The sequence below is a fragment of the Chionomys nivalis genome, chromosome 4 (assembly GCF_950005125.1).
Source record: "Chionomys nivalis chromosome 4, mChiNiv1.1, whole genome shotgun sequence".
Taxonomy (NCBI): domain Eukaryota; kingdom Metazoa; phylum Chordata; class Mammalia; order Rodentia; family Cricetidae; genus Chionomys; species Chionomys nivalis.
Window position 1 is genome coordinate 107,485,553 of NC_080089.1, and position 21,886 is coordinate 107,507,438.

Sequence of the window (21,886 nt, forward strand, 5' to 3'; positions counted from 1 at the left end):
GTTCTACATTCCTTTAGTCTGATGTGATATCTACTAGTCACATATGGCTATTGATGTATATGACTTATGGGTTTGGAGAACTTAAAATTTACTTTTGTTTATTTAGACTTTATGTAAATAAGTTACTGGTCACTATATCTGGCTGCTTTTAGATTTAAGCCCTTCAAGAGGCCTTTCTGTTGAAGTAGAAGTGGAGAAGATGGAAGAACCAGAGGAAAAGATTGTTGGGGCACAGCCATGAAGATGAATCTAAACTTTAGTTGTGTGTGCCCTACCTCCTCATTCTCATCATTTGCGAGTCCAAATAAAGGTTCTAGTTTGTGGTGGCTCCTCCTGTAGGCTGCTTGATTTTCGTCTTCATCAGTCTGATCTGATACGTGCTGGCGTTTGCACAGGTGGTCCTGAGTGCAGCCCTGTTAGAACAAGTATTTGTTTTCTACCTGGGGGAATGAACAAGCTACAGAATAGGATCAAAGGGACTTTCTCCATTTACTCTTTCCAAAGTCGTGTACCCTGTTTACTGGTAGTGGTACTGAGCTCTTTGGATAGAGCAGCCTTTGGTGTCACGTGGGAAACAAATGATTTTGCTAAACATTTCTACTGTTCTCAAGACCAGAGGTTTCTCATTGTGTGCATGCAGATTGGGATTTGGGAGGTTCAGAGGGGACTCTAGATTTGGCATCTCTCACCAGTCACAGAGGAATTCTATTTTGAACAATAAAGCTTTAATCTTGGTCAGTCAAGATTATAAAATTGTCTTTGACAGCTCTTGGTGACCACCACTAGGTGGCACCATGTCCACTTGCTTTGTTTGTTGTTGCTAGGCCTTTTCTTAGGACCAGGAGGACTAAGATGGAGTCTTTGTCCCTGGCTGCCTATTTTCCTCCCTGCCTCCTGAGGCTTTGCCTTGTGAGTTTGAATCCAGGCTCTGAAAGAGCTGGGTGCTCTTCTGCTATGCTCTCTCAATACTGGGAAGGGGTTGCCTCTTTTCACTTAGTGCAGACTGGGGCATTGACCTAGGATCAGTTATATTTTCCTCCTTTATGTGAGCCAGTTTAAAAAAAAAAATGCATGAAATGTAGGAAAGAAAATGTTAACTTTCTACAAATTCACCTACCAGGAAAGTATCTATGAAGTGACCATTTAGTCTTGTATTCTAAGCAGTTATTTTATATTTTATATTTCTTTTATAAAATGGGATTGATATGTTAGCTTGATGATTGAATTGTGTGTAATAAAACGTACTAGTTTTGTCTTTTATACCTTGAGTAATAAAATTGGGGTAAAGCCAAAGTCTCTTTTGGAGGTGATTTATTTCTGCTTTTTGATGACTTCTGAATTCTTTTACAACTTTAGAAACTCCCTTTAATTTTGACTTCAAATATTTTATAAAATTGGAGTTTTGTGTAACAATAACAATCTATTGTTAACTACACCTCGGTGTATTTTTAGTCTGTCTTTCTTACTATATTTCAGTTAATAGCCATATTTTAAAAAAAATCTGTGGGCATAAGCAACTTTGTTTTCTGATGTTTCTTTTGTCTTTTACTAAACTGTGAACATTTTGAAAACAGGAAGAGAAAATTTAGCTAATCAAAGGGCACCTGCAGCCTTAATCCAGGAACACCACTTGCCACATTTATGAAGCCCTAAGTATTTGTGTTGTTTGTAACATTGTATGCCTCCCTGAAGTCTGCACTGCCTCCTTCACTTGTCTTTGTCATGCAATCATGGGTTTCCTATACAGCCTTGTCTCTTTGAGCCTGTTCATTTTCATCTGCCTTTTGTGCTGATTTTCTTGGGGGAGGAATGATCTTTTGGAAAGACTTTTAAAGGTGTGGTGTAGAGAGACAAGTAGCAAACTCCATCAGCCTGGTGGGAAAGGAAGTACTCTTCAAAGGGTCCTGTTCTTTCCTTTTGTACTGTGGCTCTCAGTGTGCCCATAGGCACTTTAGGAAGCAAGGAAGAGGCAGTCAGTCTCTGTGACACCATGCATATTTTCTGTCTCAGCATGGGCCTCCAGGCAGGGGATGTGGGGTCTTGGACAAGTGGTTGCCATGTCCTTCCTGTAGTATGTGATGTGGTGGCTCCTCCTGCTGCTTTACAGCTGAGGCTCTTTGACTATAAGTCCGAGGGTATTTACCACAGACATTCGTGTGTGTGTGTGTGTGTGTGTGTGTGTGTGTATTTCTGGTGTTTGACTTTATTGGTTAAAATGGGATCCAGGTGTATAGAGAAGGCATATCAGATAATGTTGTAACTCTTCATGGACCCCTATGCCTCTGACGTTAGAGTGCCTTCACTTTGACTTTGGGTTTATGGAGGCTCTTTTGCTAATGTTCTTCAAGTGTTTTGCAGTGCTGGCAGTAAAAGCTTGTGCTGTAAGAAGTTTTTATATGCCTGTCTTAGAGTTTCTATTGCTGTAAAGAGACACCATGACCATAGCAACTCTTATAAAGGAAAAACATTTGATTAGGGTGGCTTATGTTTTCAGAGGTTTAGCCCTTTATCATAATGGTGTGACATGGTGGCAGGCAGAAATGGTGAAGTAGCTGACTGTTCTATGTCTTTGATTTGCAGGTAACAGGAAGCAGTCTGAGACAGTGGGCGTGGCTTAAGCATATATGAGCCCTCAAAGCTCCAGAGTGATGCACTTCCTCCAACAAAGCCACACCTCCTAATAGTGCCATTCACCATGAGCTTGTGGGGGCCAATTACATAGTAAACAGTCCACCATCCTTCACTTAAAATGCTCATGCCCAATAGCTGTTAGGGTGAGGGTAGGTAAACTGGAGTATATATAAGGTCAGCCTAGTTTTGTATATTAATGGGCCAAGGATTAATGACACCACAGACTCTAGGATGGGACCCTCTCCTTTGAGATCTTTTAGATGCAGACATTTTGGGCAAATTGCGTTTAGAAAGCCTTTGGGCTTGGAACTTCATGGCACCTGAACTATCTTCATGTAAACTCACTCAAGTGAAGTTTGTGAAAGTAAAACTCAAATTGAAGTTTGTGAAAGTAAAACTTCAATTACTGAAGTCTGGCAAAAATCTTCCCAAAGGCTCTGTGTTCTATGGTTTGTGGCCCCAGGCCTCTTGGCTTCTCTGAGGATTGTGTGTGCTGCTGCCGTGCTCCCTTTGACTCATCTGTCTCCCCTAACATTGACTTCAATGGTTTGTAAAAATATTTTTTGACTTACATGCTAGAAATGCCACAATTGCTTCATTGTCACCTGAACCCATTGTCTTTTCTCTTCAACCCATCCTGTTCCCAGGCCTGCTTTCAGTGGAATTAAGTCCTGTCTCTACCCTTTGACTGGTCCAGCATGCTTGGATTTGTGGACCCATGTCTTTCTTACAACACTTGAATACTCCCGCCCCTGCTTCCCTTTTGGTCATAGCAGCTGAACCAATAGCTGTGTTCAGAGGGACAGTCTTGGCTAACTCAGGCCTGACTCCTTCTCTCTGGCAGGGAGTGTGCTGCTACAGGAAGACGGGAGCAGCTTCTGAAGGGCAGAGCTGCAAAGATCTGTCTGAAAAGTTTGCCTTTATACTCTTTTTCTGATCCTTGTTAAAGTAAGATGATAGACTAGCCTATATTTCATTTCTCTGGCATTAAAATGAATATTCATTTCAAAGATTTAGAAAAAGATGGGAAGCAAATCCAGCAAAAGGAAATCAAGTTTCTTTTATTTGGGTAATTTTTCATTTCTCCCATCTGCTCTAGTTGGAGGAAGAGAAATCATAGGAACCTTTTTTGGATGGTTTATTCTTATTTTGCATTTTCAGTGATAGGATCGTCAGACCAAGTACAGAAAGCCCAGTAAATTTGAATTTCAGATAAACAATTTTTCTGTGTAAATATATCCACAGTATTATATAAATTTTACTAAAAATTGTTTGTTCATTTGAAATTCAAATTTAGCCAAGATCAGTGGCTCATACCTGTAACCAGTACCAGCTGCTTAGGAGTCTGAGGCAGGATGATTTTGAGTTCAAGGACTGTCTTGGCTACATAGTACATTCGAAGTCAGCCTGTGTAACTCAATGTGAAACCCCTCCCCCTTTCTCTGTCTTGCTCTATTTTATGTATGTATGTGTGTAATTTTACACGCCAGTCTCAGTTTCCCTTCCCTCCTCTCCTCAATTTTTCGAAAATAAAATGGGTCATGAATATAGCTCAGTGGTAGTGCATACCTGTATGTACAATGCTCAGGGTTCCATCCGTAGAACCACAAAAGAAGGGGGACTGAGGGAGAAAGGGAAAAAAGGAAAAGAAGGAATGAATTAAAATTAACTGGCCTTCCTTATTTTTTTGTAATTTTAAAATTATATTTCTTTATTGGTTGGGGCACAGTTTGCGTATAGAGGTCAGAGGAAAACTTATGGGAGCCATTCCTTCTATCATGTGGGTCTTGGAGATCAAATTCAAATCATAAGGTTTGGTGGCAGATGCCTTTCCCTATTGAGCTAACTTTCCAGGTTCACCTATACAATAAATTTATATAGTATGTTTGGCAGTCTCCTTACTGAAGGATCTATTTACATTTTTTCCTAATCTTAAGACTCACCAAGATCATGAAAGGGGATCTTCCCAGTTTATCTCTAGACATCAGCAGTCAGATTGAAATCCTGTGTCCCATGACCCAGTTAGGAACTGAAGACTAATGCAGCTCTGACACCTTTTGGATTTCAGCTCTTCTTTCAGATCTCCTTGTAATTCAGTGTTTCCAAGCAGAGTATCCTCTCAATGTTATGAAAAATTGAAGACAGATCTTTCCTATCTCAAGTATTTGCTCTGAACCAAACATTTTGTCTTCAAACACATCTTAATTCTGGACGGTGGGCTAGGCTCTGTCTTTCCTACTGGACATTTTTAATCTTGGTCCTGAAGCCTGAGTCAGTACCTGTTTTGATGTTTGTTAGTGGTTAATGACTTGTCCAAAGTATTACATTTATTTCTTCATAAAGCTTTCACAATGCTTAAAAGTTTTGGTTTATAAACCATTTTAATTATGTTGGATTTTAGTTGGGTGAGGAAGAGAAATCGTATGAACAATTTTGGAGTATAGTTTATTCTTATTTTTGAAAGAAATTCCTGCTGGCCTGGTTTGTGACGTTAACCGAGATTGTGCCAACACCTTCATCAAATTCTTACTGGAGAGACAAAAGTGGTCTGAAGTCCTTCTGTTGCTCACCCGCAAAGTCAGCGGGCAGCCGCATCTCAGAAACTGCCTCATCAAAGACTGTGACCTTTCAGACCTGGACATCTGTACTGTCATTCCCCATCTCAGCTCCTGGGACCAGAGGAAGACCCAGCTTCTGAGCCGCCTGATTGACAGTGGAGGTGAGTGTGCCTGAGGGCCCTTGAGGTGTCTGCATAGAGGCTCAGCTACAGCCTAGCTGTCCCTTCCTGTAGAGAAACCAACACATTGTCATCCTTTTCTCCCAGTACCTCCTTGTTTGGAAACAGTGAGGGGTTAAAGAATGTTTGACCGCTAAGTGAACTGCCTTGAGGAATGCTGCATTCTTGTGAACCCCAGTTAGTCCTTTCCTAGTTTTCTCTTATGTGGGAAGCACTATGTATGTGGAGGATCCTTGACTCTGGCTTAGTCACACTGGTCAATTCCACCTGGCTTTTGTCTAAACCTTTTCTGCCCTGGATATTTTATGCAACCCTTTGTCCACTCTTGTGGCATTCTTTTCCGATCATGGACTGGGACTTTATGGTACTTGTTTATAGAGAAACAGCCAAGTAGTTCATGGGTGAAAACATTGGATGCTCCAGTAAGAGCACTGGTGGCTGTGTGTCTAGAATGTGCAGTACATTATGCTAGATTGGATTTAATTTAAAAAATTAATTGACCCAAATTCCCTACATCACTATTCTTGCCCTACTAGGTGTGTGGTCTTGAGTGAGGCTGTCATGCCCTTACCTGTTTATATAACAGGAATAACAGCAATCTGTATTTCTTAGAGTTGCTTTGCATATTAAATGAGCTCGTGTGTGCAGGCTTTTGGAAGAGTTCCTTGGCTCTGTGGTTTTCTCTTTGTGTTGTAGCCCTTTATAAAGTGTAGTAACACATTGATCCTCGTCTTTGACAGTGCTGCATGCAGCACAGAGCCTTCAGGTATTGGCTTCACTCACAGGGAGCTGAAGTACCTTTTACAGGTTATTTCTTCAAGCCTTTTCCTTATGTGTGCTATCTCAGAGATTACTGCTGTGATGGAATTTTTTATTCTTTTTATTTTATTTTATTCTTTGATCCAGCCAACACTCACAAAGCATCTCCAGCATCAGGTGCTAGTACAGTTGGGCTGCAGATTTACAGGGATGGGCTGCTTCAGGGAAGGGGTTTTAGAGGCTGCAGTGCAAAGGGAGTGTGGACTGAAGTGGTAAGTGGAGTGGAGGTGTGTCAGGGAGGGGAGAAGTGAAGAGTTAGGAAGTGTACTCAGGTCCTGACTCCTGACTGTGTCAGGCAGGTGGTGTTAGAAAGCATTAAGGTTTCCATTGTTCTTGTGCCCTGTCCTCACTCTGTGGTAGGAACTGTGCTAAGACTAGAGAAGGGACAGGACAGATGGGAGGGGCATGACCAGAGAAGGAGCAGGGTTTTCCCTAAGGGCCCAGGAAATCTTACTGCTCAGAAAGGGTGTATGTGGTGGGGGAACATCTTGGAAGTCAGATCAGCAACTTTCCTCTCATTGAGCCAGACTCCACCTCCTTCCAGGGTCATGATGATCTTTTTTCTGCCTCTTTCCCCCATTCTACTCCCATCCTAGCACTGCCTGAGGGTCTTCAGGAGAGCCAGGACAGGCCACTTCTCATGTGCCTGAGACACGAGGACTTCGACTTGGCTTTTCTTCTCTTGACCAAGGGTGCAGACCCGCGTAGTGTTTCTCTCATGGAAGGTGACACTCCTTTGCACGCAGCACTCCACATCTTTCTGGACATCAATGGTGAGCAGTCCGTTTCTGGAGAAGGAAGCTGGATATTATAAATGATGCTTTGCTCTCTTATCTGGGAAAACGCCATTTGAAAAGGGCCTGTTTCCTTACCAGGTCTAAAAAAATCACCAATGTATGTCACAGTGAATGATCTGATTATAGTGGGAGTGGGGTTTAAATTCTCAAGTTGGTTGTATGTAGCTTACAAATACTTTCCATGTATTTTTATCATTTTTCAAGAATCCTGACTTACAGGATGTTGCTGTAATATCATCAAGTTATTTTAGGAGGTACCACTGATAGCCGGGATGGCGGTTATTGTTGACAGGGGCTATCTTGCACATGGCCTCTGCTTATTGGTTGCCAGTATACCTTCCTGATTGTGACAACCAAACTGCAGCTACATTGCCAGATTCCTCATGGGGCAAGTTACCTTGGTTAAGAACATTGCATCATTTAACGAGTATCACTTCTTTGGAGAGGGTCAGTATTGTATGGTGCCTCAAACTGGCACTGCTTTCATGCCCACGGCCTGCTGTTTTCCTGAGAAGAATGGCTTTGCACTCACAGGATTCTGTTTGTCTCTTTCAGCTGACATTGGCTTTAACTTCCTCAGCCACCTGTTGGACTTATTCTTGTCCAACCCTACCAAATTTTATTACCTTAATCCTAATGTTCAAGATAGCGATGGGAACACGCTGATGCACCTCCTTTTCCAGAAGGGTATGTTGAAGCGCACGAAGAAGCTGATAGATTTGCTGGTGAAGTTTGACATCAACTTCAACCTGAAGAACAAAGCAGGCAAAGGCATACGGCACCGTATTAAGAAAAACGATGCTCTGCTTTTGGCCTGGAACAAAGCTGTGACAGAGAATAGGCGGAAGAACCGCCAAGACCCTGCTGCCCACCTGGGGAGGCTCTCCAGATCTTCTGCCCCTGGCCAGATGTCTCAGCTCAAGTCCCAAACTCCCTTCAAGTCTCTGCCATGTGGTGCCACTGGCAAAACCCTTTCCTCTGGAGTCACAGAGATTCTTCCTGATGTTCAGGTAACCAGGCATGAGCCTGAAGCCATCAGGACACGTTCCCTGAGAGACCGCCTTGTACAGGACATCACAGTTCTGATCCAGAAGGTTGAGTTGGATATGTCTCTACCAGAGGACTATCCCCAGCGAGGCTCTTTCAAGGTAGCAGCTGGTACAGAAGGGAAGAAAGACAAACTCCAGGGAACTCTGAGTATAGGAAGCTCTGACTATAGTAGAAACAACCCTATTGCCTCTGAGGCTGGGGATGGGCATGCTCAGGTAGACCCAGGGGCCTCCCAGCTTGTTCCTGTAGGTAACAGATTGGGAGTAGCCAGTGATAATCAGGACAACTGGACTATGCAGGAGATTGAGGCCTGTCTGCAGGACTTTGATAACATGACCTGGGAGATTGAGTGCACTTCAGAAATGCTGAAGAAGCTGTCCAGTAAGGTTATGACCAAAGTTATAAAGAAGAAAATCATCCTCGCCATCCAGCAGTTGGGGAATGGTGAATGGACCCAGGGCCTGCAGAAGAGGCTGAAGCACTCAAAAGGAAACATACAACTCTTTGAAGCAAAGCTGGACAAGGGTGCCAGGATGCTATGGGAGCTTGCCATTGATTTCTCTGCTCGGTGCAGTGAGAACTCTGAGAAAATTATGGGTGCGGAACGGAGCACCTGCTCCCTGGAAAAATCAGGGCGGGTCTATACGGAGATCATCCGCATCTGGGACATTGTCTTAGATCACTGTAAGCTCTCAGATTCTATCATGGCCATCTGCAGTGCCTATACCCGCGGCTTGTCCTGTGTCCTCCGGAAGAAGCTGAAGGGTATCAACAAAGGGCAAGTATCAGCTAACATGAAAATCCAAAAGCGAATACCCCGATGCTATGTGGAAGACACAGAGGCTGAGAAGAGTGTAGAACAGGTAGATCCTGAGTACTTTCCCCCAGCCAGTGCTGTGGAGACAGAGTACAACATCATGAAGTTCCACAGCTTCAGCACCAACATGGCCTTAAATATCCTCAGTGACATGACAGCAACGGTAGAGTATCCATTCCGAGTGGGTGAGCTTGAGTACGCTGTGATTGACCTCAACCCTAGGCCTCTGGAGCCCATCATCCTTATTGGGCGGAGTGGCACTGGGAAAACAACCTGTTGCTTGTACAGGCTTTGGAAGAAATTCCAAATTTATTGGGAGAAAGCTGAGCAGGCAGGAAGCCCATTGCTATCGAAACAGATCTTGCCAAAGAAAAGGTTGGAAGTAGAGCCCGGAAAAGAAGGTCCAGGTAGGGAGGAAGAAGAAGATGAGGAAGAGGAGAGTTCCATTAAAGTGGAAACAATGGATAATATAGATGAGGAGCAAGAGAATGAAGCTTGTGCTGGAGGAGCCACAGTGGAGCCAGCAGGGGACAGCCAAGTAGCAGAAGGATGTGCGCCAGAGCACCCACAGCAGCTGGAACATCTGCACCAGATCTTTGTGACCAAGAACCACGTCCTGTGCCAGGAGGTGCAGAGGAATTTTATTGAGCTCACCAAGTCTACCAAGGCCACCAGTCACTACAAACCACTGGATCCCAGTGTCCACAAACTCCAGGACCTGAGGGACGAGAACTTCCCTCTGTTTGTGACTTCCAAGCAGCTGCTCCTCCTGCTTGACGCTTCTCTGCCAAAACCATTTTTTCTGAGAAATGAAGATGGAAGCTTAAAAAGAAGCATTGTAGGATGGTCCACACAGGAAGAGTTTAGCATCCCCAGCTGGGAAGAGGATGATGAAGAGGTTGAGGCTGATGGGAACTATAGTGAGGAGGACAAAGCTACAGAAACACATGCAGGTGATAGTGATCCTCGGGTGTATGTGACATTTGAGGTGTTCACCAATGAGATATGGCCCAAAATGATCAAAGGGAGAAGTTCCTACAACCCAGCACTGATTTGGAAAGAAATAAAATCATTCCTGAAAGGTTCTTTTGAGGCTCTTAGTTGTCCTCATGGGAGACTGACTGAGGAAGCCTATAAGAAGTTAGGGAGGAAACGATCCCCCAATTTCAAAGAAGACCGGAGTGAGATATACAGCCTTTTCTGCATGTATCAGCAGATCAGGTCCCAGAAAGGGTACTTTGATGAAGAAGATGTCCTGTACAACCTGTCCTGGAGACTGTCAAAGCTCAGGGTACTCCCCTGGTCTATCCATGAGCTCTATGGTGATGAGATTCAGGATTTCACCCAAGCAGAGCTGGCACTGCTGATGAAATGCATCAATGACCCCAATGCCATGTTCCTCACCGGAGACACTGCCCAAAGCATCATGAAGGGTGTGGCCTTCCGCTTCAGCGATCTGCTCTCTCTGTTCCACTACGCCAGCAGAAACACAGTAGATAAGCAGTGTGCTGTTCGAAAGCCCAAGAGGATTCACCAGCTGTACCAGAATTACAGATCTCACTCAGGTACCTCAAGCCTCAGGCTCATCTGCTGGGGAGGGGCTGGAGCATTGGCCTTGGGCTGTGTCTGTATCAGAAGTGAGTCGGTGACTCAAGGTTTGCTAGTAAATATGTTCATAAATAAGAGAACTTAGATTTTTTTGCCTCCACTCATCTGTAAATAGATCACTGAAAATGTGGTTTGATAGAAATGAATCTTTTTTTTTAAAGAATTTATTATGTATACAATGTTCTGCCTGCAGGCCAGAAGAGGGCGCCAGATCTCATTACAGATGGTTGTGAGCCACCATGTGGGTTCTGGGAATTGAACTCAGGACGTCTATAAGAGTAATCAGTGCTCCTAACCATTAAGTCATCTGTCCAGCCCTAGAAATGAATCTTTAGTGACCATGTGTCCCAGGGAGTTTCTGTGATACAGACATTTCAGGGCAACATTGAAAGTGCTCTGGACACCTTTGCTAACTAACTCCCCTTTGTGGTGACACCAGTTGTCTGGCCAGGGCACATTGCTCCAGCCTGCAGAGATTGTTGATGACAAGGAACAGTTCTTCATATGCTGGTCTTTTGTATCTCTCAGAATTTTACAGAAGTAGGAAGTGACAGCAGGCAGGCAGGAGCAGCAGCAGGTGGCATTGTTGACTGGCACGTAAGTTCTGCAGGCACCAGGGAGTAGAACCTTTAGCTCTACAAATGCTACAGCTCGTGTGTAGGGGAATTAGAGTTTCTTTTCTTTTTTTAATTTGAAATTTTAAAAATCAAAATACAAATACATCACTTTACCTACCTTATTTACTTCCCCCAAATTCTCCCACCTGTCCCCTCCCTCTCGAATTCATGGCCTCTGTTTCTTTTTTTTTCTTTTTTCTTTTTGGTTTTTCAAGACAGAGTTTCTCTGTAGCTTTGGAGCCTGTCCTGGAACTAGCTCTTGTAGATTGGCCTCAAACTCATAGAGATCCAAGCCGAGTGCTAGGATTAAAGGCGTGTGCCACCACTGCTCTGTTGGCCTTGGCTTCTTTAATTATTATTTTTTACACGCACATATACGCACGCACGCAAGCACACACACAACCTACTCAGTCTGTTCAATGTTGTTTGTATGGATATGTTTTCAGGACTGACCTCTTGGAGTTGGATAACTAAGTAGGGGTTTACTTCTGAGGAAGACTAATATCTCTCTCTCCAGCAATGGTGGTAGGCCTGCTTTCCCCCTTCCATATCAGCGTGTCTGTTGGTGTTAGCATTGCTCAGGGAACAAGGCTGAAAGTCAGGATTTCTTCACCCTTGGCAACATATTGTGATGCACTTTCCAGGTGGGCTTAGGCACCAGGACTCTTCAGCTCTTGACAGTGGCCAGTGTTATAACTTCCAGGGTTGGAATCTCGGAAACCATTGACTCTTTGAAGCCTTGACAGCTCTTTGGAAGCCTTCCAGCCACCTGGGCCTGCAGTGTGTCTTTTTTTAATGGACTTTCTCCTTCTGCAGCCTCAGTTCCCTTTTTTCTGCTCATTCTATCCCACTTGTCCCTGTCCTGGTTGCTATGCAGAACTCAGTACTTCTTCTTCGTTGGCCAGCTACATGCAACTGCTCAGCTGCTGCCACCTCTACCATCATGGCCTCTCTCCTGTCACTGTCTTCATGACACTCTACTGCTCAACTGACTGACTACTTTCTTCATGTGACCAGTCCAGTCTGACCCAAAGTAGAGGAGAAAAGATCATTCACTTCTAGAAGCTTTTTATTGTGTCTAATATTGTGCACCAAGGGAGGGAGGCAGCTTAGGAGGATGCCTCTCAGCGTCTTGAGCCAAACAGCCTGCTTATAAAGCCAGAGAAGGGGTACTTGTACCAATCACAGCACACCTGGAATGCAAACGAAGGCTGTCTCTTTAGTGCCATTTCCAGCAGCCCTTTTGCTAAGTCATGAGGGGAATTACTGTTCCTCTGTAGGTGGAAATTGTTGCAGGGCTATCTAGATTTTGTTGAACCCCTAGAAACCGAAAGAGTCCGGACCGAGGCTGTGCTTTCAGGAACTGGAGCAGTCAGCTGCCACCGTTGTATAGTTTCTCAAGGCATTCGTAGGATTCCAGATGGGCTGGCACCGGCACAAGGGTAATTTCTCAGGCTGTTGGACGGACATTCCTTTTGCTCAAGATGGCCAAGACAACAAAGGATAATCCAACAGCTGTTACTTAGGGGATCAAAGTGCCCTACCTCCCATCTTCCTTACTTAGTTATAAGACATTAAAAAATTTATTAATGCTGGGTATGGTGGTGCACACTTTTAATCCCAGGATTCTGTAGCCAGTGGCAGGCAGATCTCTGAGTTCAAGGCCAGCCTGTTTTACATAGTGAGTTCCAGGATTGCCAGAGCTACATAGTGAGTGATATTCTATCTCAACAACAAAAACAAAAAGAGGACTCATTATTAACTCTAATAATGAATTTTGTGTTTTAACTATGCTTAACATTTGCCTAGTGCCATCAGGAAAAGGCAGGTCTGCTTTATCTGTTTCAGAAATACTCGCTTAAAGTAATATCCAGTTAATAATTCATCAGTCCTTAAACAGCTTTTCTCTCAAACTAGCCAATTGGGAAATAATATACACATAAACACTTTTTCCTTTTGCATTTTTCATGTGTCTGTGTGTTGTGTATGTGTGTGCATGTGTCCATAAGTTTGTTGGTACACATGTGTGGGTGTGCAGATAGGTGTACATGCATGTGTGTGTAGAGGTCCAAGGCTGAAGTTTCTCTAACTTATTCATTGAGGCAGACACCCCTTATTGTTGTCTTCTTTCCACTCCCTGGCAACAACTCATCTCTCTGTTTCTATGGAGTTCCCTGTTATAGATGTCTCAAGTGAGTAGAAAGATACAATATGTGGCCTTTTGTCTGGTTTGTGTTAATTAATATTCCAAGGTTTACCAAAGTTACATCCAAGCATAGCGTGTGTGTGTGTGTGTGTGTGTGTTTCTTTTTTTATGGTTGGCCTGTATTTCTTGTATATGGTGATAGCAAAAAATTACTTTCCTAGTTTCCTGGATGGTATTCCAGTTGTTCAGCACAGTACTTTTGTACCCTCTTTGGGCTCCACTGTTAGTGTAAATCTTTGGCCCTTGCTAGCTCTTAACGAATAGGGAACCACAGTGGCAACAGATTTTTTTAGGAACAGCAGTTGCTAATTACGTTCATGATTGCTCTGTATTGGAAACTTGTAATAATTAAAGAATCAGATAAAACGTTTTCTCCTTACTATTTGATAAAAGTAAGTTGTGATAACACATGGAATTTCGTGGTATTCTGCCTTGATCATTATAATCTTTCTGGTACTAGGCAAGTACCAGATGGTATCTAAGGGACCTAGAGAGACCCAGAAAGGTAGGTATTCAGTCTAACTTAAAATCCCATCACTTAGATGAGTCCAGTTATTTCTTAGCTGGTAGAGTCCATTAGTAGCAACACCATTGTTTCATCTGTCGCATTGGGTTCCTGTAAGGGTTCCCTGGAGGGATTTTTATGAGGGTGACTATTCTATCTCAGGCTTTAGTCAGTATTGCTTCAGAGCATAGGTAAGAAACGAGACTGGCTGGAGAAAAGCTTTTTGCAAAGTCTGTTCTCTGGCTCTGACACTTTTCCTTTGTATGGTACTGTTTCAGCTGGGTAAACTTGGAAGAACAGGGTGATAGAGGCTGTGGTTGTCTCCAGGTAGCAATTACTGATGCTGTTACCGTGGTAATGTTGCTTTCAGTGCTGTGGGGACCAATGAGAGGAGACAGTGATTCTTGATCTTACTATACCCTTACCATATTTATATGGACAGTCCAGTACCTCTAGTTGTGGAGACATACCTACCTTGAGTTTCTTAGGCAGTGATCTTTCCATTGTCATCGGAAGTTGTGGTTGAGGCCTCATAAATCTGCTCAGTACAGCAACACATTACTGCCTTCACCTGCTATACCTAGAGTGATCTGGGTTAGGACCACATTGTTAACAAGTGGGAACGGGATATAAACTTGAAATGAAGTATTATGCCTGAGTCAGTAATATATACTGCCTCCTCTGTGAAAAAGAAAACCAAACAAATAACCATAAACCTCAGCCTTGCTGTGTGGTATTTGACAGATACTTTCTGTTTCATCCTAGGAATCCTCAATCTTGCATCTGGAGTGGTGGACTTACTTCAGTTCTACTTCCCAGAATCCTTTGATCGCCTTCCAAGAGATTCTGGACTTTTTGATGGTCCCAAGCCAACTCTCTTGGACTCTTGTAGTGTAAGCGACTTGGCAATTTTGCTGCGAGGGAACAAAAGAAAAACCCAGCCCATTGAATTTGGTGCCCACCAGGTAAGCTTATTGGGATTATATGTTCTGAAATAAGTCAGTTTGAAGTTGCAGCCATGAAGCAGCAGCAGCAGCTGAATTACTGTATAAGAATCCAGTAGCTCTTGATTTAGGATGGGTGTGTGCTTAGGAGAGGCCATTGACTGGGACTATCTTCCCAGTCTTGACTGACTATGTCCACCCTGGCCATTTCTCTTTAAAGTCATTACTCATTTCCTAGGGAAACAGATGAGACTTTCCTTTATTTGACTTTGTAGAATCTGATATTGTTTGGGTTTATTTTACTTTAGGTGATTCTCGTTGCCAATGAAATGGCAAAAGAGAAAATTCCAGAAGAGCTGGGGTTAGCACTTGTGCTAACTGTTTATGAGGCAAAAGGATTGGAATTCGATGATGTCCTCCTTTACAACTTTTTTACTGACTCTGAGGTATGTCCCACTGAGTTCTTCTCACACAGTTCAGGTCTGTGCCTGAGTGGAACTTGTGCTCTGCAGAAGACAGTCTGGAGATAAGGCTAAGAGTTTGTCACAGGTGCCTGTGTGTGTTGTAGAGCATCTTGTATTTAGTGTGGGGTTTGTGAGTTAATGGAGGGGTTGAAAGTAGTTGTGGGTTGTTCCACAGTATCTCATGAGCTGCTTTTCCCTCTACACATCCCTGGCTCTCTTGTGTTCATGTCTTCTGAATGGTTAGCACTCGAGGGCCAGTTTTCATTAGCTGCTCTTGTCATTGGCTCCCAGGGATGCCTAAGTTGGCGCAGGTTCTAAGGAGAGCCATACATGAAGGCAAGGCTAGCAGTGTTCACTCTGTGAGTTCAGAGCTGGGCAAAGCCAGTTGATAAAAAGACAATTCCACGAAGACAGTGAAATTTGGTTCCAGTCTCCTGGATCAGGTAATGTGGGTGACAGGAGCAGCCACCTTTTCTCCAGCCTCCTTTGACATGCTTCACTGTCACAGCTTCACACCGCAGCCACGGTAGCCAGAGTCCATGGATTGACCCCAGTGACGTCTCTGCCAGCCACTGCCTTAATGTGGTTCCTGGGTCCTTGTCATGTGTTTTTCTTTTTAAGTTTCCAGATTACTGTTAGGGGAATCACTAAGTCAAGACCATTGCCCTCAGGCTGGCTGCTATGGGTCTTCTTAGTGCTACAGTGGTTGTGTTCTGGTCCCTGTTGCAGAGTTTTTGTACATGTTTAGAAAGGCTGTTTTTTTTTTTTTAAAAACTTAACTCTGAGCACCTTTTAGCTTTGATACCTTAAAATCTATCCCTGATCTGACCCTTGAAATAGAATCCTTCTTTACATTTGTCTGATCATTCTTAAATGTCATGTTTGATTTAGCAATATTTATATATGGTACTGCAACAGATACCTCACAGTTCATAAATAACCTTTTGAATGCAGTGTCTCATCCCACCAATGCTCGAGGTCCTGAGTATTTTTATTACCTTCATTCTTTAGGTAAAGCCAAAGGTTATTGGATTGAGTAAGTTGCCCATAGTTATGATATTCACAGCAGAGTCCGAAGAAAACCCAAGTTTTTTGAGCTCCAAATACTTTCCTTTGTCCTCCTTCCTTGTCACACGTGACTTGGCTTCTAGAAACTTCCACAATGAATAAATATATAGTGCCACTTCTTATGTGCAACCCCTTCCTGGTAGATTTGTTAAGAAAAGCAGATGCATGCTCATTAACCCTGCTACCATTTTTCATCTCTGAGGTCTAACTTTTTTTTCCTAATAACACATCCACTGGTCATGGTTGGACTGAGGCTCTCCTGAAAGAGAAAGGGGTAAGAATTTGTTGTTCCTGTCCTTTATTAAGTGCCATTTGTATGCACATGCCAGTGATAAAGTCAGAGGTCAAAGATTTAAGGATCCATGTGGGGGAACTTTGCTTTCAAAAGAAAAATCAGTTATTCTTTACCTGTTCCCGGGAATGGCACAGGAGTCTCTCTGTCCTTCCACTGAATTCGGTGAAATTCAGAAACACGAAAACAACAAACACCTAAACAAATGGTAACATTTGTTTTATTCTGTGTACATAATGAGACATATAGTAAAGATTTTGATATGGTGCTTCCTGGTGTAATGCAATTGTGCATTCCCTGGTGCAAAGTATGCCCCCAATTTATCCTTTACAATCTCCAGACCAGAAGAATGCAACTGGGAGAGGAAATGCATATAATAAAAAGGAGAGGGAAGGCAGGCAGATCAAATCTCCTCACCCTCCATGGTCTGCAATTCAGATTTCTTTCAGGTAGCTGGATGAAGGTTGCTGAACAGTAATCAATATTTGACATGGAACAGTGGAGATCGTCTGTCTTTGTCCCTCTTAGTGTCCCAGGCAGGCATTGCTTTGGAACATCTGGCATTTGGGCCTGGGTGGGGGTTTGGGCCTGGATGTGCATGGACATGGGTGGGTACTGTCTGTAGTTCTTCTGTCTAGATTTATTTTGCCTGTTCAACCACAATCTCAAGTTATCTTCTGAGTGGGGAGGCAGCCAAGAGGTGGTCAAGCCAGACCCTGGCAGGATGTTTCCTCACCTCAGGGGAGAAGTTGCTCTCTCAGAAAGCTGCAGACTACCGTCCTTGGGAATTGAGAAGGGTGAATGCTATTTATGCTACTTTTGAGGGCATTCTTTCTTTCACATTAATATGTGAGAGGGATGGGGGGAACTTGAAAACCACAAATTTTGTGGGAGACTTGCTAGTGGAATCCAGGCCTTTTCCTTGCAAGAAGCAGCTCTTTTCATTGCCCCAAGTGCTGCAGGCCTGTTATCTTGGCGATTAACACATATTCCCCTTCCTGTGTCCATCTTGAAAACACGAAAATATTTGCTTCCTGGAAATATGTAGCCACAAACCATCTGAGCAAGTTTGCTTCTCTCCCAGAAGTTTAAAAATATGTGACGCTTCCTCCCCGGCCCCTCTGGCAGTCTTTTTGCCCCTGTGCCTGCCAGGCGGGTCCTCCTCTCGAATGTCCGCATCTTACCTGCTTTCCTTGATTCTGCTTGCTAAGTAGCTTTACAAAGAGGATGTCATGAGTATGTCCTAAAGAGTTTTTCTAAACCTTTCACCTGTTCAAATGACTTCACTTATGGTTGACATCACTTTTCAGAGTATGGTACTGAACCCCATAATTGATTTTTATAACAAAAACAGCTAGCCCTGTTTAGTAGATCATGTTTTATGCATGTAACTTAGTTTAATCATGTAGTTAAGCAGAACAACTTAAAACAAGCATCTATCAGCTCTGTCCACTTTATGGTTTGGGCATCCTTGAACATTACAATGGTGTCAAGTTGGCACGCTTTATAAAAATGAAAGGCTGGGAGAATAAAGTGGCTACGTTTAGAAGACGTGGTGAATTGTGATATTCAAGACTCCTAGGGATTTTTCATTTTAAGTACCACATATAACCTAAACAGTTCAGCCTTGCAGGGGTCAGAAACCAATTCTGAAGCTTGCTGACCAGTTTCAGCCCACTGGCTCTTTCTCACATCCTGGAACTAAAAATGGATTTTACATTTTTGAATGGTTAGAAAAAACTCAAAGAATAATATCTCATGGCACATGGAAATTATACGAAACTCAGTTTAGCACTGACCAATATCTTTATTGAAATATAGCATGTCCATTCATTCACATGTTGTCTGTGGTTACTTTAGCACTGTGGCAGGTTGACCAATGAAAGACCATGTAACATGCAGATATGACCCCTTGCAGTGGTTCTCAACATTCCTAGTGCTATGACCCTTTAATACACTTTCTCATGTTGTGGTGACCCCATCATCATTTTTATATTGCTATTTCATAACTGTAATTTTGCTACTGTTATGAATCTTAATGTAAATATCTGTGTTTTCAGATGGTCTTAGGCAACTCTTGTGAAAGGGGTCATGACCCACAGATTGATAACCACTGCTTTAGCCTTGCTATCCCCTAGTCATACAATCACATTAGCTTTGGGGGTTTGGGTAAAAGAAAGAATACATTAAAGCAAGTACTATACCCTCAATGTTATCTCCTTTTCCTGACCAACAAAGTGAAGTTGTTTTGTTATCCACTATAAAAACATCGTGTCCAAGGTCAGATAATAAGTGGAAAATTAGTTATTAATATGCCTTATATCATTCTCCATTCATTGGTTGATTAATTTAGATAATTCTGCCACCTGTGCCTAAAAGTTGTCCCTATGTGGTATTTCTTAACCACATTGTGAGAAGGAGTAAGGTTCCCTCTGTCCTTACTGCTTGTTGACATTCTTTGAATTACTGTAACACCTTGGGCCTTTAGCATTCTTGCCCATAGAGGGCACCTATGCCTGGATTCTCAGTCATCTTACCCAAGTGTTGGTGTATTTTCATGGTAGCTTCTTTGACTTCTGCCTGTGCAACCTTAGCTCTTCCCATCTATTCTGAGGCCATGAGATATATCCCTCTATACAACTTGTGTTGAAGGCTCCACACCTGTGCTTGGGGCTCAGTTTTCTGTGGAGCTTGGGAGGTATTTCAAAAGCAAATTCTGTTGTTCTTCAACTTGTTGTTGTTGTTGTTGTTTAGGCTTACAAGGAATGGAAGATCATTTCCTCGTTCATACCGTCATCTGACTCCAGAGAGGAAAACTGGCCATTGGTTGAAGTTCCTCTGGAGAAATCAAACTCCTCTCAGGCTCGGCCCCTTATGGTGAACCCAGAAATGTACAAGGTGAATATCTGCAATTTGTTCACACAGAGATTTAATATGGAACCAGCAAATAAGGCTTGGAAAGAAAATGAGAAGAAAAATGGAGCCTTGCTCCTGGCTGGTCTTCCATTACATTGACAGTGGGAATGGGGAAAGAAAGGCAGTGTTGTCTGTCTCCTCCCTCTCTGCAGAGCACTGGATTGATGGAGGTGGAAGGGCCTTCCATTCACCTGGAACCCAACTTTATTCACAAAAGTTGGTGAAATCACAGAATGTGTCTGAACTGGTTTAGTAGTAATGATAGTTGCTGTACAAGGCATGACTGTCTTAATTTTAAAAAGCAAGCAACACACATACAAAAAAAAAAAACAACTTAAAGGAAAAGTAAGTCACAACAATTGTGAGGTCCTGGTATCCTTCTCAAAAGTTAGCAGTAATTTTTTAAAACTTAATTTTAAATAATGTTTATTTTAATGCTTATTTATGTGTGTTTGGGTTCCTGTGGCAGGTGGAAGAGGATGTTGGATCTGCTGGAGATAGAATTACATTTATTTATGAGTTACTTGTTGGGTACTTACATGACTGGGAATAGAATTCAGTCATCTACAAGAGCAGCTAGTGCTCTTGACTACAGAACAGAACAAACTCTCTAAAACTTTTTTTTGTGTGTGTGTGTGGGTCAATGAGATGGCTCAGTGGGCAAAATGCTTGTAAGGCAAACCTAACTACCTGAGTTCAATTCCTAGAACCTATATAGAAGGAGAAGGAGAGAACTAACTCCACAAAGTTGTTCTGTGACTTGTACACATGTGTCCTCATGTGCACATATTCTACCCATACAAATAATAAGTAAAATTAAATTAAAAATTAGCTTAGTTTTTATACTTTTCTCAGATCAGAGTAAACCCTTAAATCATGTTCACACTGTCACTTGGACACAAGGCTCATCATCTTTGTCTTCAATCTTATTGTTAGCTCCTCAATGGAGAGCTGAAGCAGCTGTATACTGCCATCACACGGGCTCGGGTCAACCTCTGGATCTTTGATGAAAACCTAGAGAAGCGGGCTCCTGCTTTCAAATATTTCATTAGGAGAGATTTTGTCCAAGTTGTAAAGACAGATGAAAATAAAGGTAAGATCTCATTAAACTATTGTTGCTGTTGGAGATGTGTCTCTTCTGTTCTGATGGTCACGTAGAAAGGGCAGTTTTGTTGTTTTGTGTTTTATAGTGCTGAAGATTGAACCTAGGCCCTTATGCATGGGAGGCCAAGTGCTCTACCACTGCTCTGTGCTTCCAGTCATGGGGTGTAGAGTTTTGTTTTACTTGATAGCACCCTCTCCATGCTTTTCTCAGAAAAAGCACTTTAGCTTTTTTATGTTAAAGTGTCTGGGAAAGAGTGTTTGTTGTGCATTTGGGGTGAGTTTGCTACTTTAGGGAAATCTGTTATTTGTCCTTTAAAAGCGAGTGATTTGGGTATGGGCTGCAGGAACTAGGTCACAGTGTTATAATACAAGTTACTAAAAACTTTTGGATAGCCTGATTGAGATTGCCTATCAAAGTGAAAACCACATAGCCCTAGTTGTAATAACAAGAAAATGAAAGTAGTCCAAGCATCCAGTATGGAAAAGGCTAAAATGCCATACAATTATTAAAAAGACTAAAATGGATTTCTACTTATTGGTATGGAAAGTTTTTAAGATATGATATATAAAAACAAGAAAAATACAAACAGTATACAGTATAGAATGATCCAATTTTTTTTTTTTTTTTTTGGCATTAGGTTCTTTAATTGCTCTGGGAAGGAGTTTCCTCAATGATGGCAGGAAGTTATTGAACTGGATTTAGCATGGGGCCTGAGAGCAGTCACTCAAGGAGTTTTGTAAAGGCAAAGATGGTCTTGAATGTCTCTTGTTGATCTACATTCACTAGCCCAATGTTTGCCTTTGCCACATCTTCTGCATAATCAAGAAGTGACAGGCATTCTGCTTAGAATATGTTCAGAAAAAAAAAACATTATTTCTAGGATCACCCTGTTTACAATCCCATTTAAGGTGACCATGTTTGCCAACACTATAATAGTTAACATTTTAATTTTTCCTCAAAACTCTGGAAATCAACTCTCCTATCCATGTATCATCATGATAATGAGATTTAATATAAGATGTAGCTCATATCCAGAATGATCCAATTTTAAAGAACCTTATATTAACACAAATACAAAACTATGTACATCAGCATATAGCAGAATAGAAAATTTACATGTACACATATGTTATGTGTATGTACATATGAAATCTGTTTGAGTGCCTATGACTGTCAAACCAAACTCATTTTGTACACTGGTACATTAAGAATTAGGTTAGTGAGTTTCTTAGTTACTGTTCTGTTGATTTGAAGAAATGCTATGACCAAGGGAACTCTTACAGAAGAAAGCATTGAAATGGGAGCTTGCT

The 21,886-nt window shown here is 42.4% G+C and overlaps 1 protein-coding gene across 5 annotated transcripts in view; it reads left to right on the forward strand.

The window, feature by feature from the left end:
- The window catches only part of Trank1 (tetratricopeptide repeat and ankyrin repeat containing 1), an 80,596-nt gene that overhangs the window by 41,695 nt on the left and 17,015 nt on the right, over nucleotides 1–21,886 (forward strand). For 3 of the 5 annotated variants that reach the window (XM_057767729.1, XM_057767730.1, XM_057767731.1), the window contains exons 9-16: nucleotides 5,096–5,350; nucleotides 6,784–6,960; nucleotides 7,540–10,416; nucleotides 14,553–14,752; nucleotides 15,040–15,177; nucleotides 16,517–16,537; nucleotides 19,310–19,453; nucleotides 20,408–20,564. In XM_057767729.1, coding sequence (XP_057623712.1) covers nucleotides 5,096–5,350; nucleotides 6,784–6,960; nucleotides 7,540–10,416; nucleotides 14,553–14,752; nucleotides 15,040–15,177; nucleotides 16,517–16,537; nucleotides 19,310–19,453; nucleotides 20,408–20,564 — 3,969 coding nt within the window. The remainder of the gene's footprint in view (nucleotides 1–5,095; nucleotides 5,351–6,783; nucleotides 6,961–7,539; nucleotides 10,417–14,552; nucleotides 14,753–15,039; nucleotides 15,178–16,516; nucleotides 16,538–19,309; nucleotides 19,454–20,407; nucleotides 20,565–21,886) is intronic. The other 2 variants (XM_057767732.1, XM_057767733.1) reach the window with 1 other exon arrangement.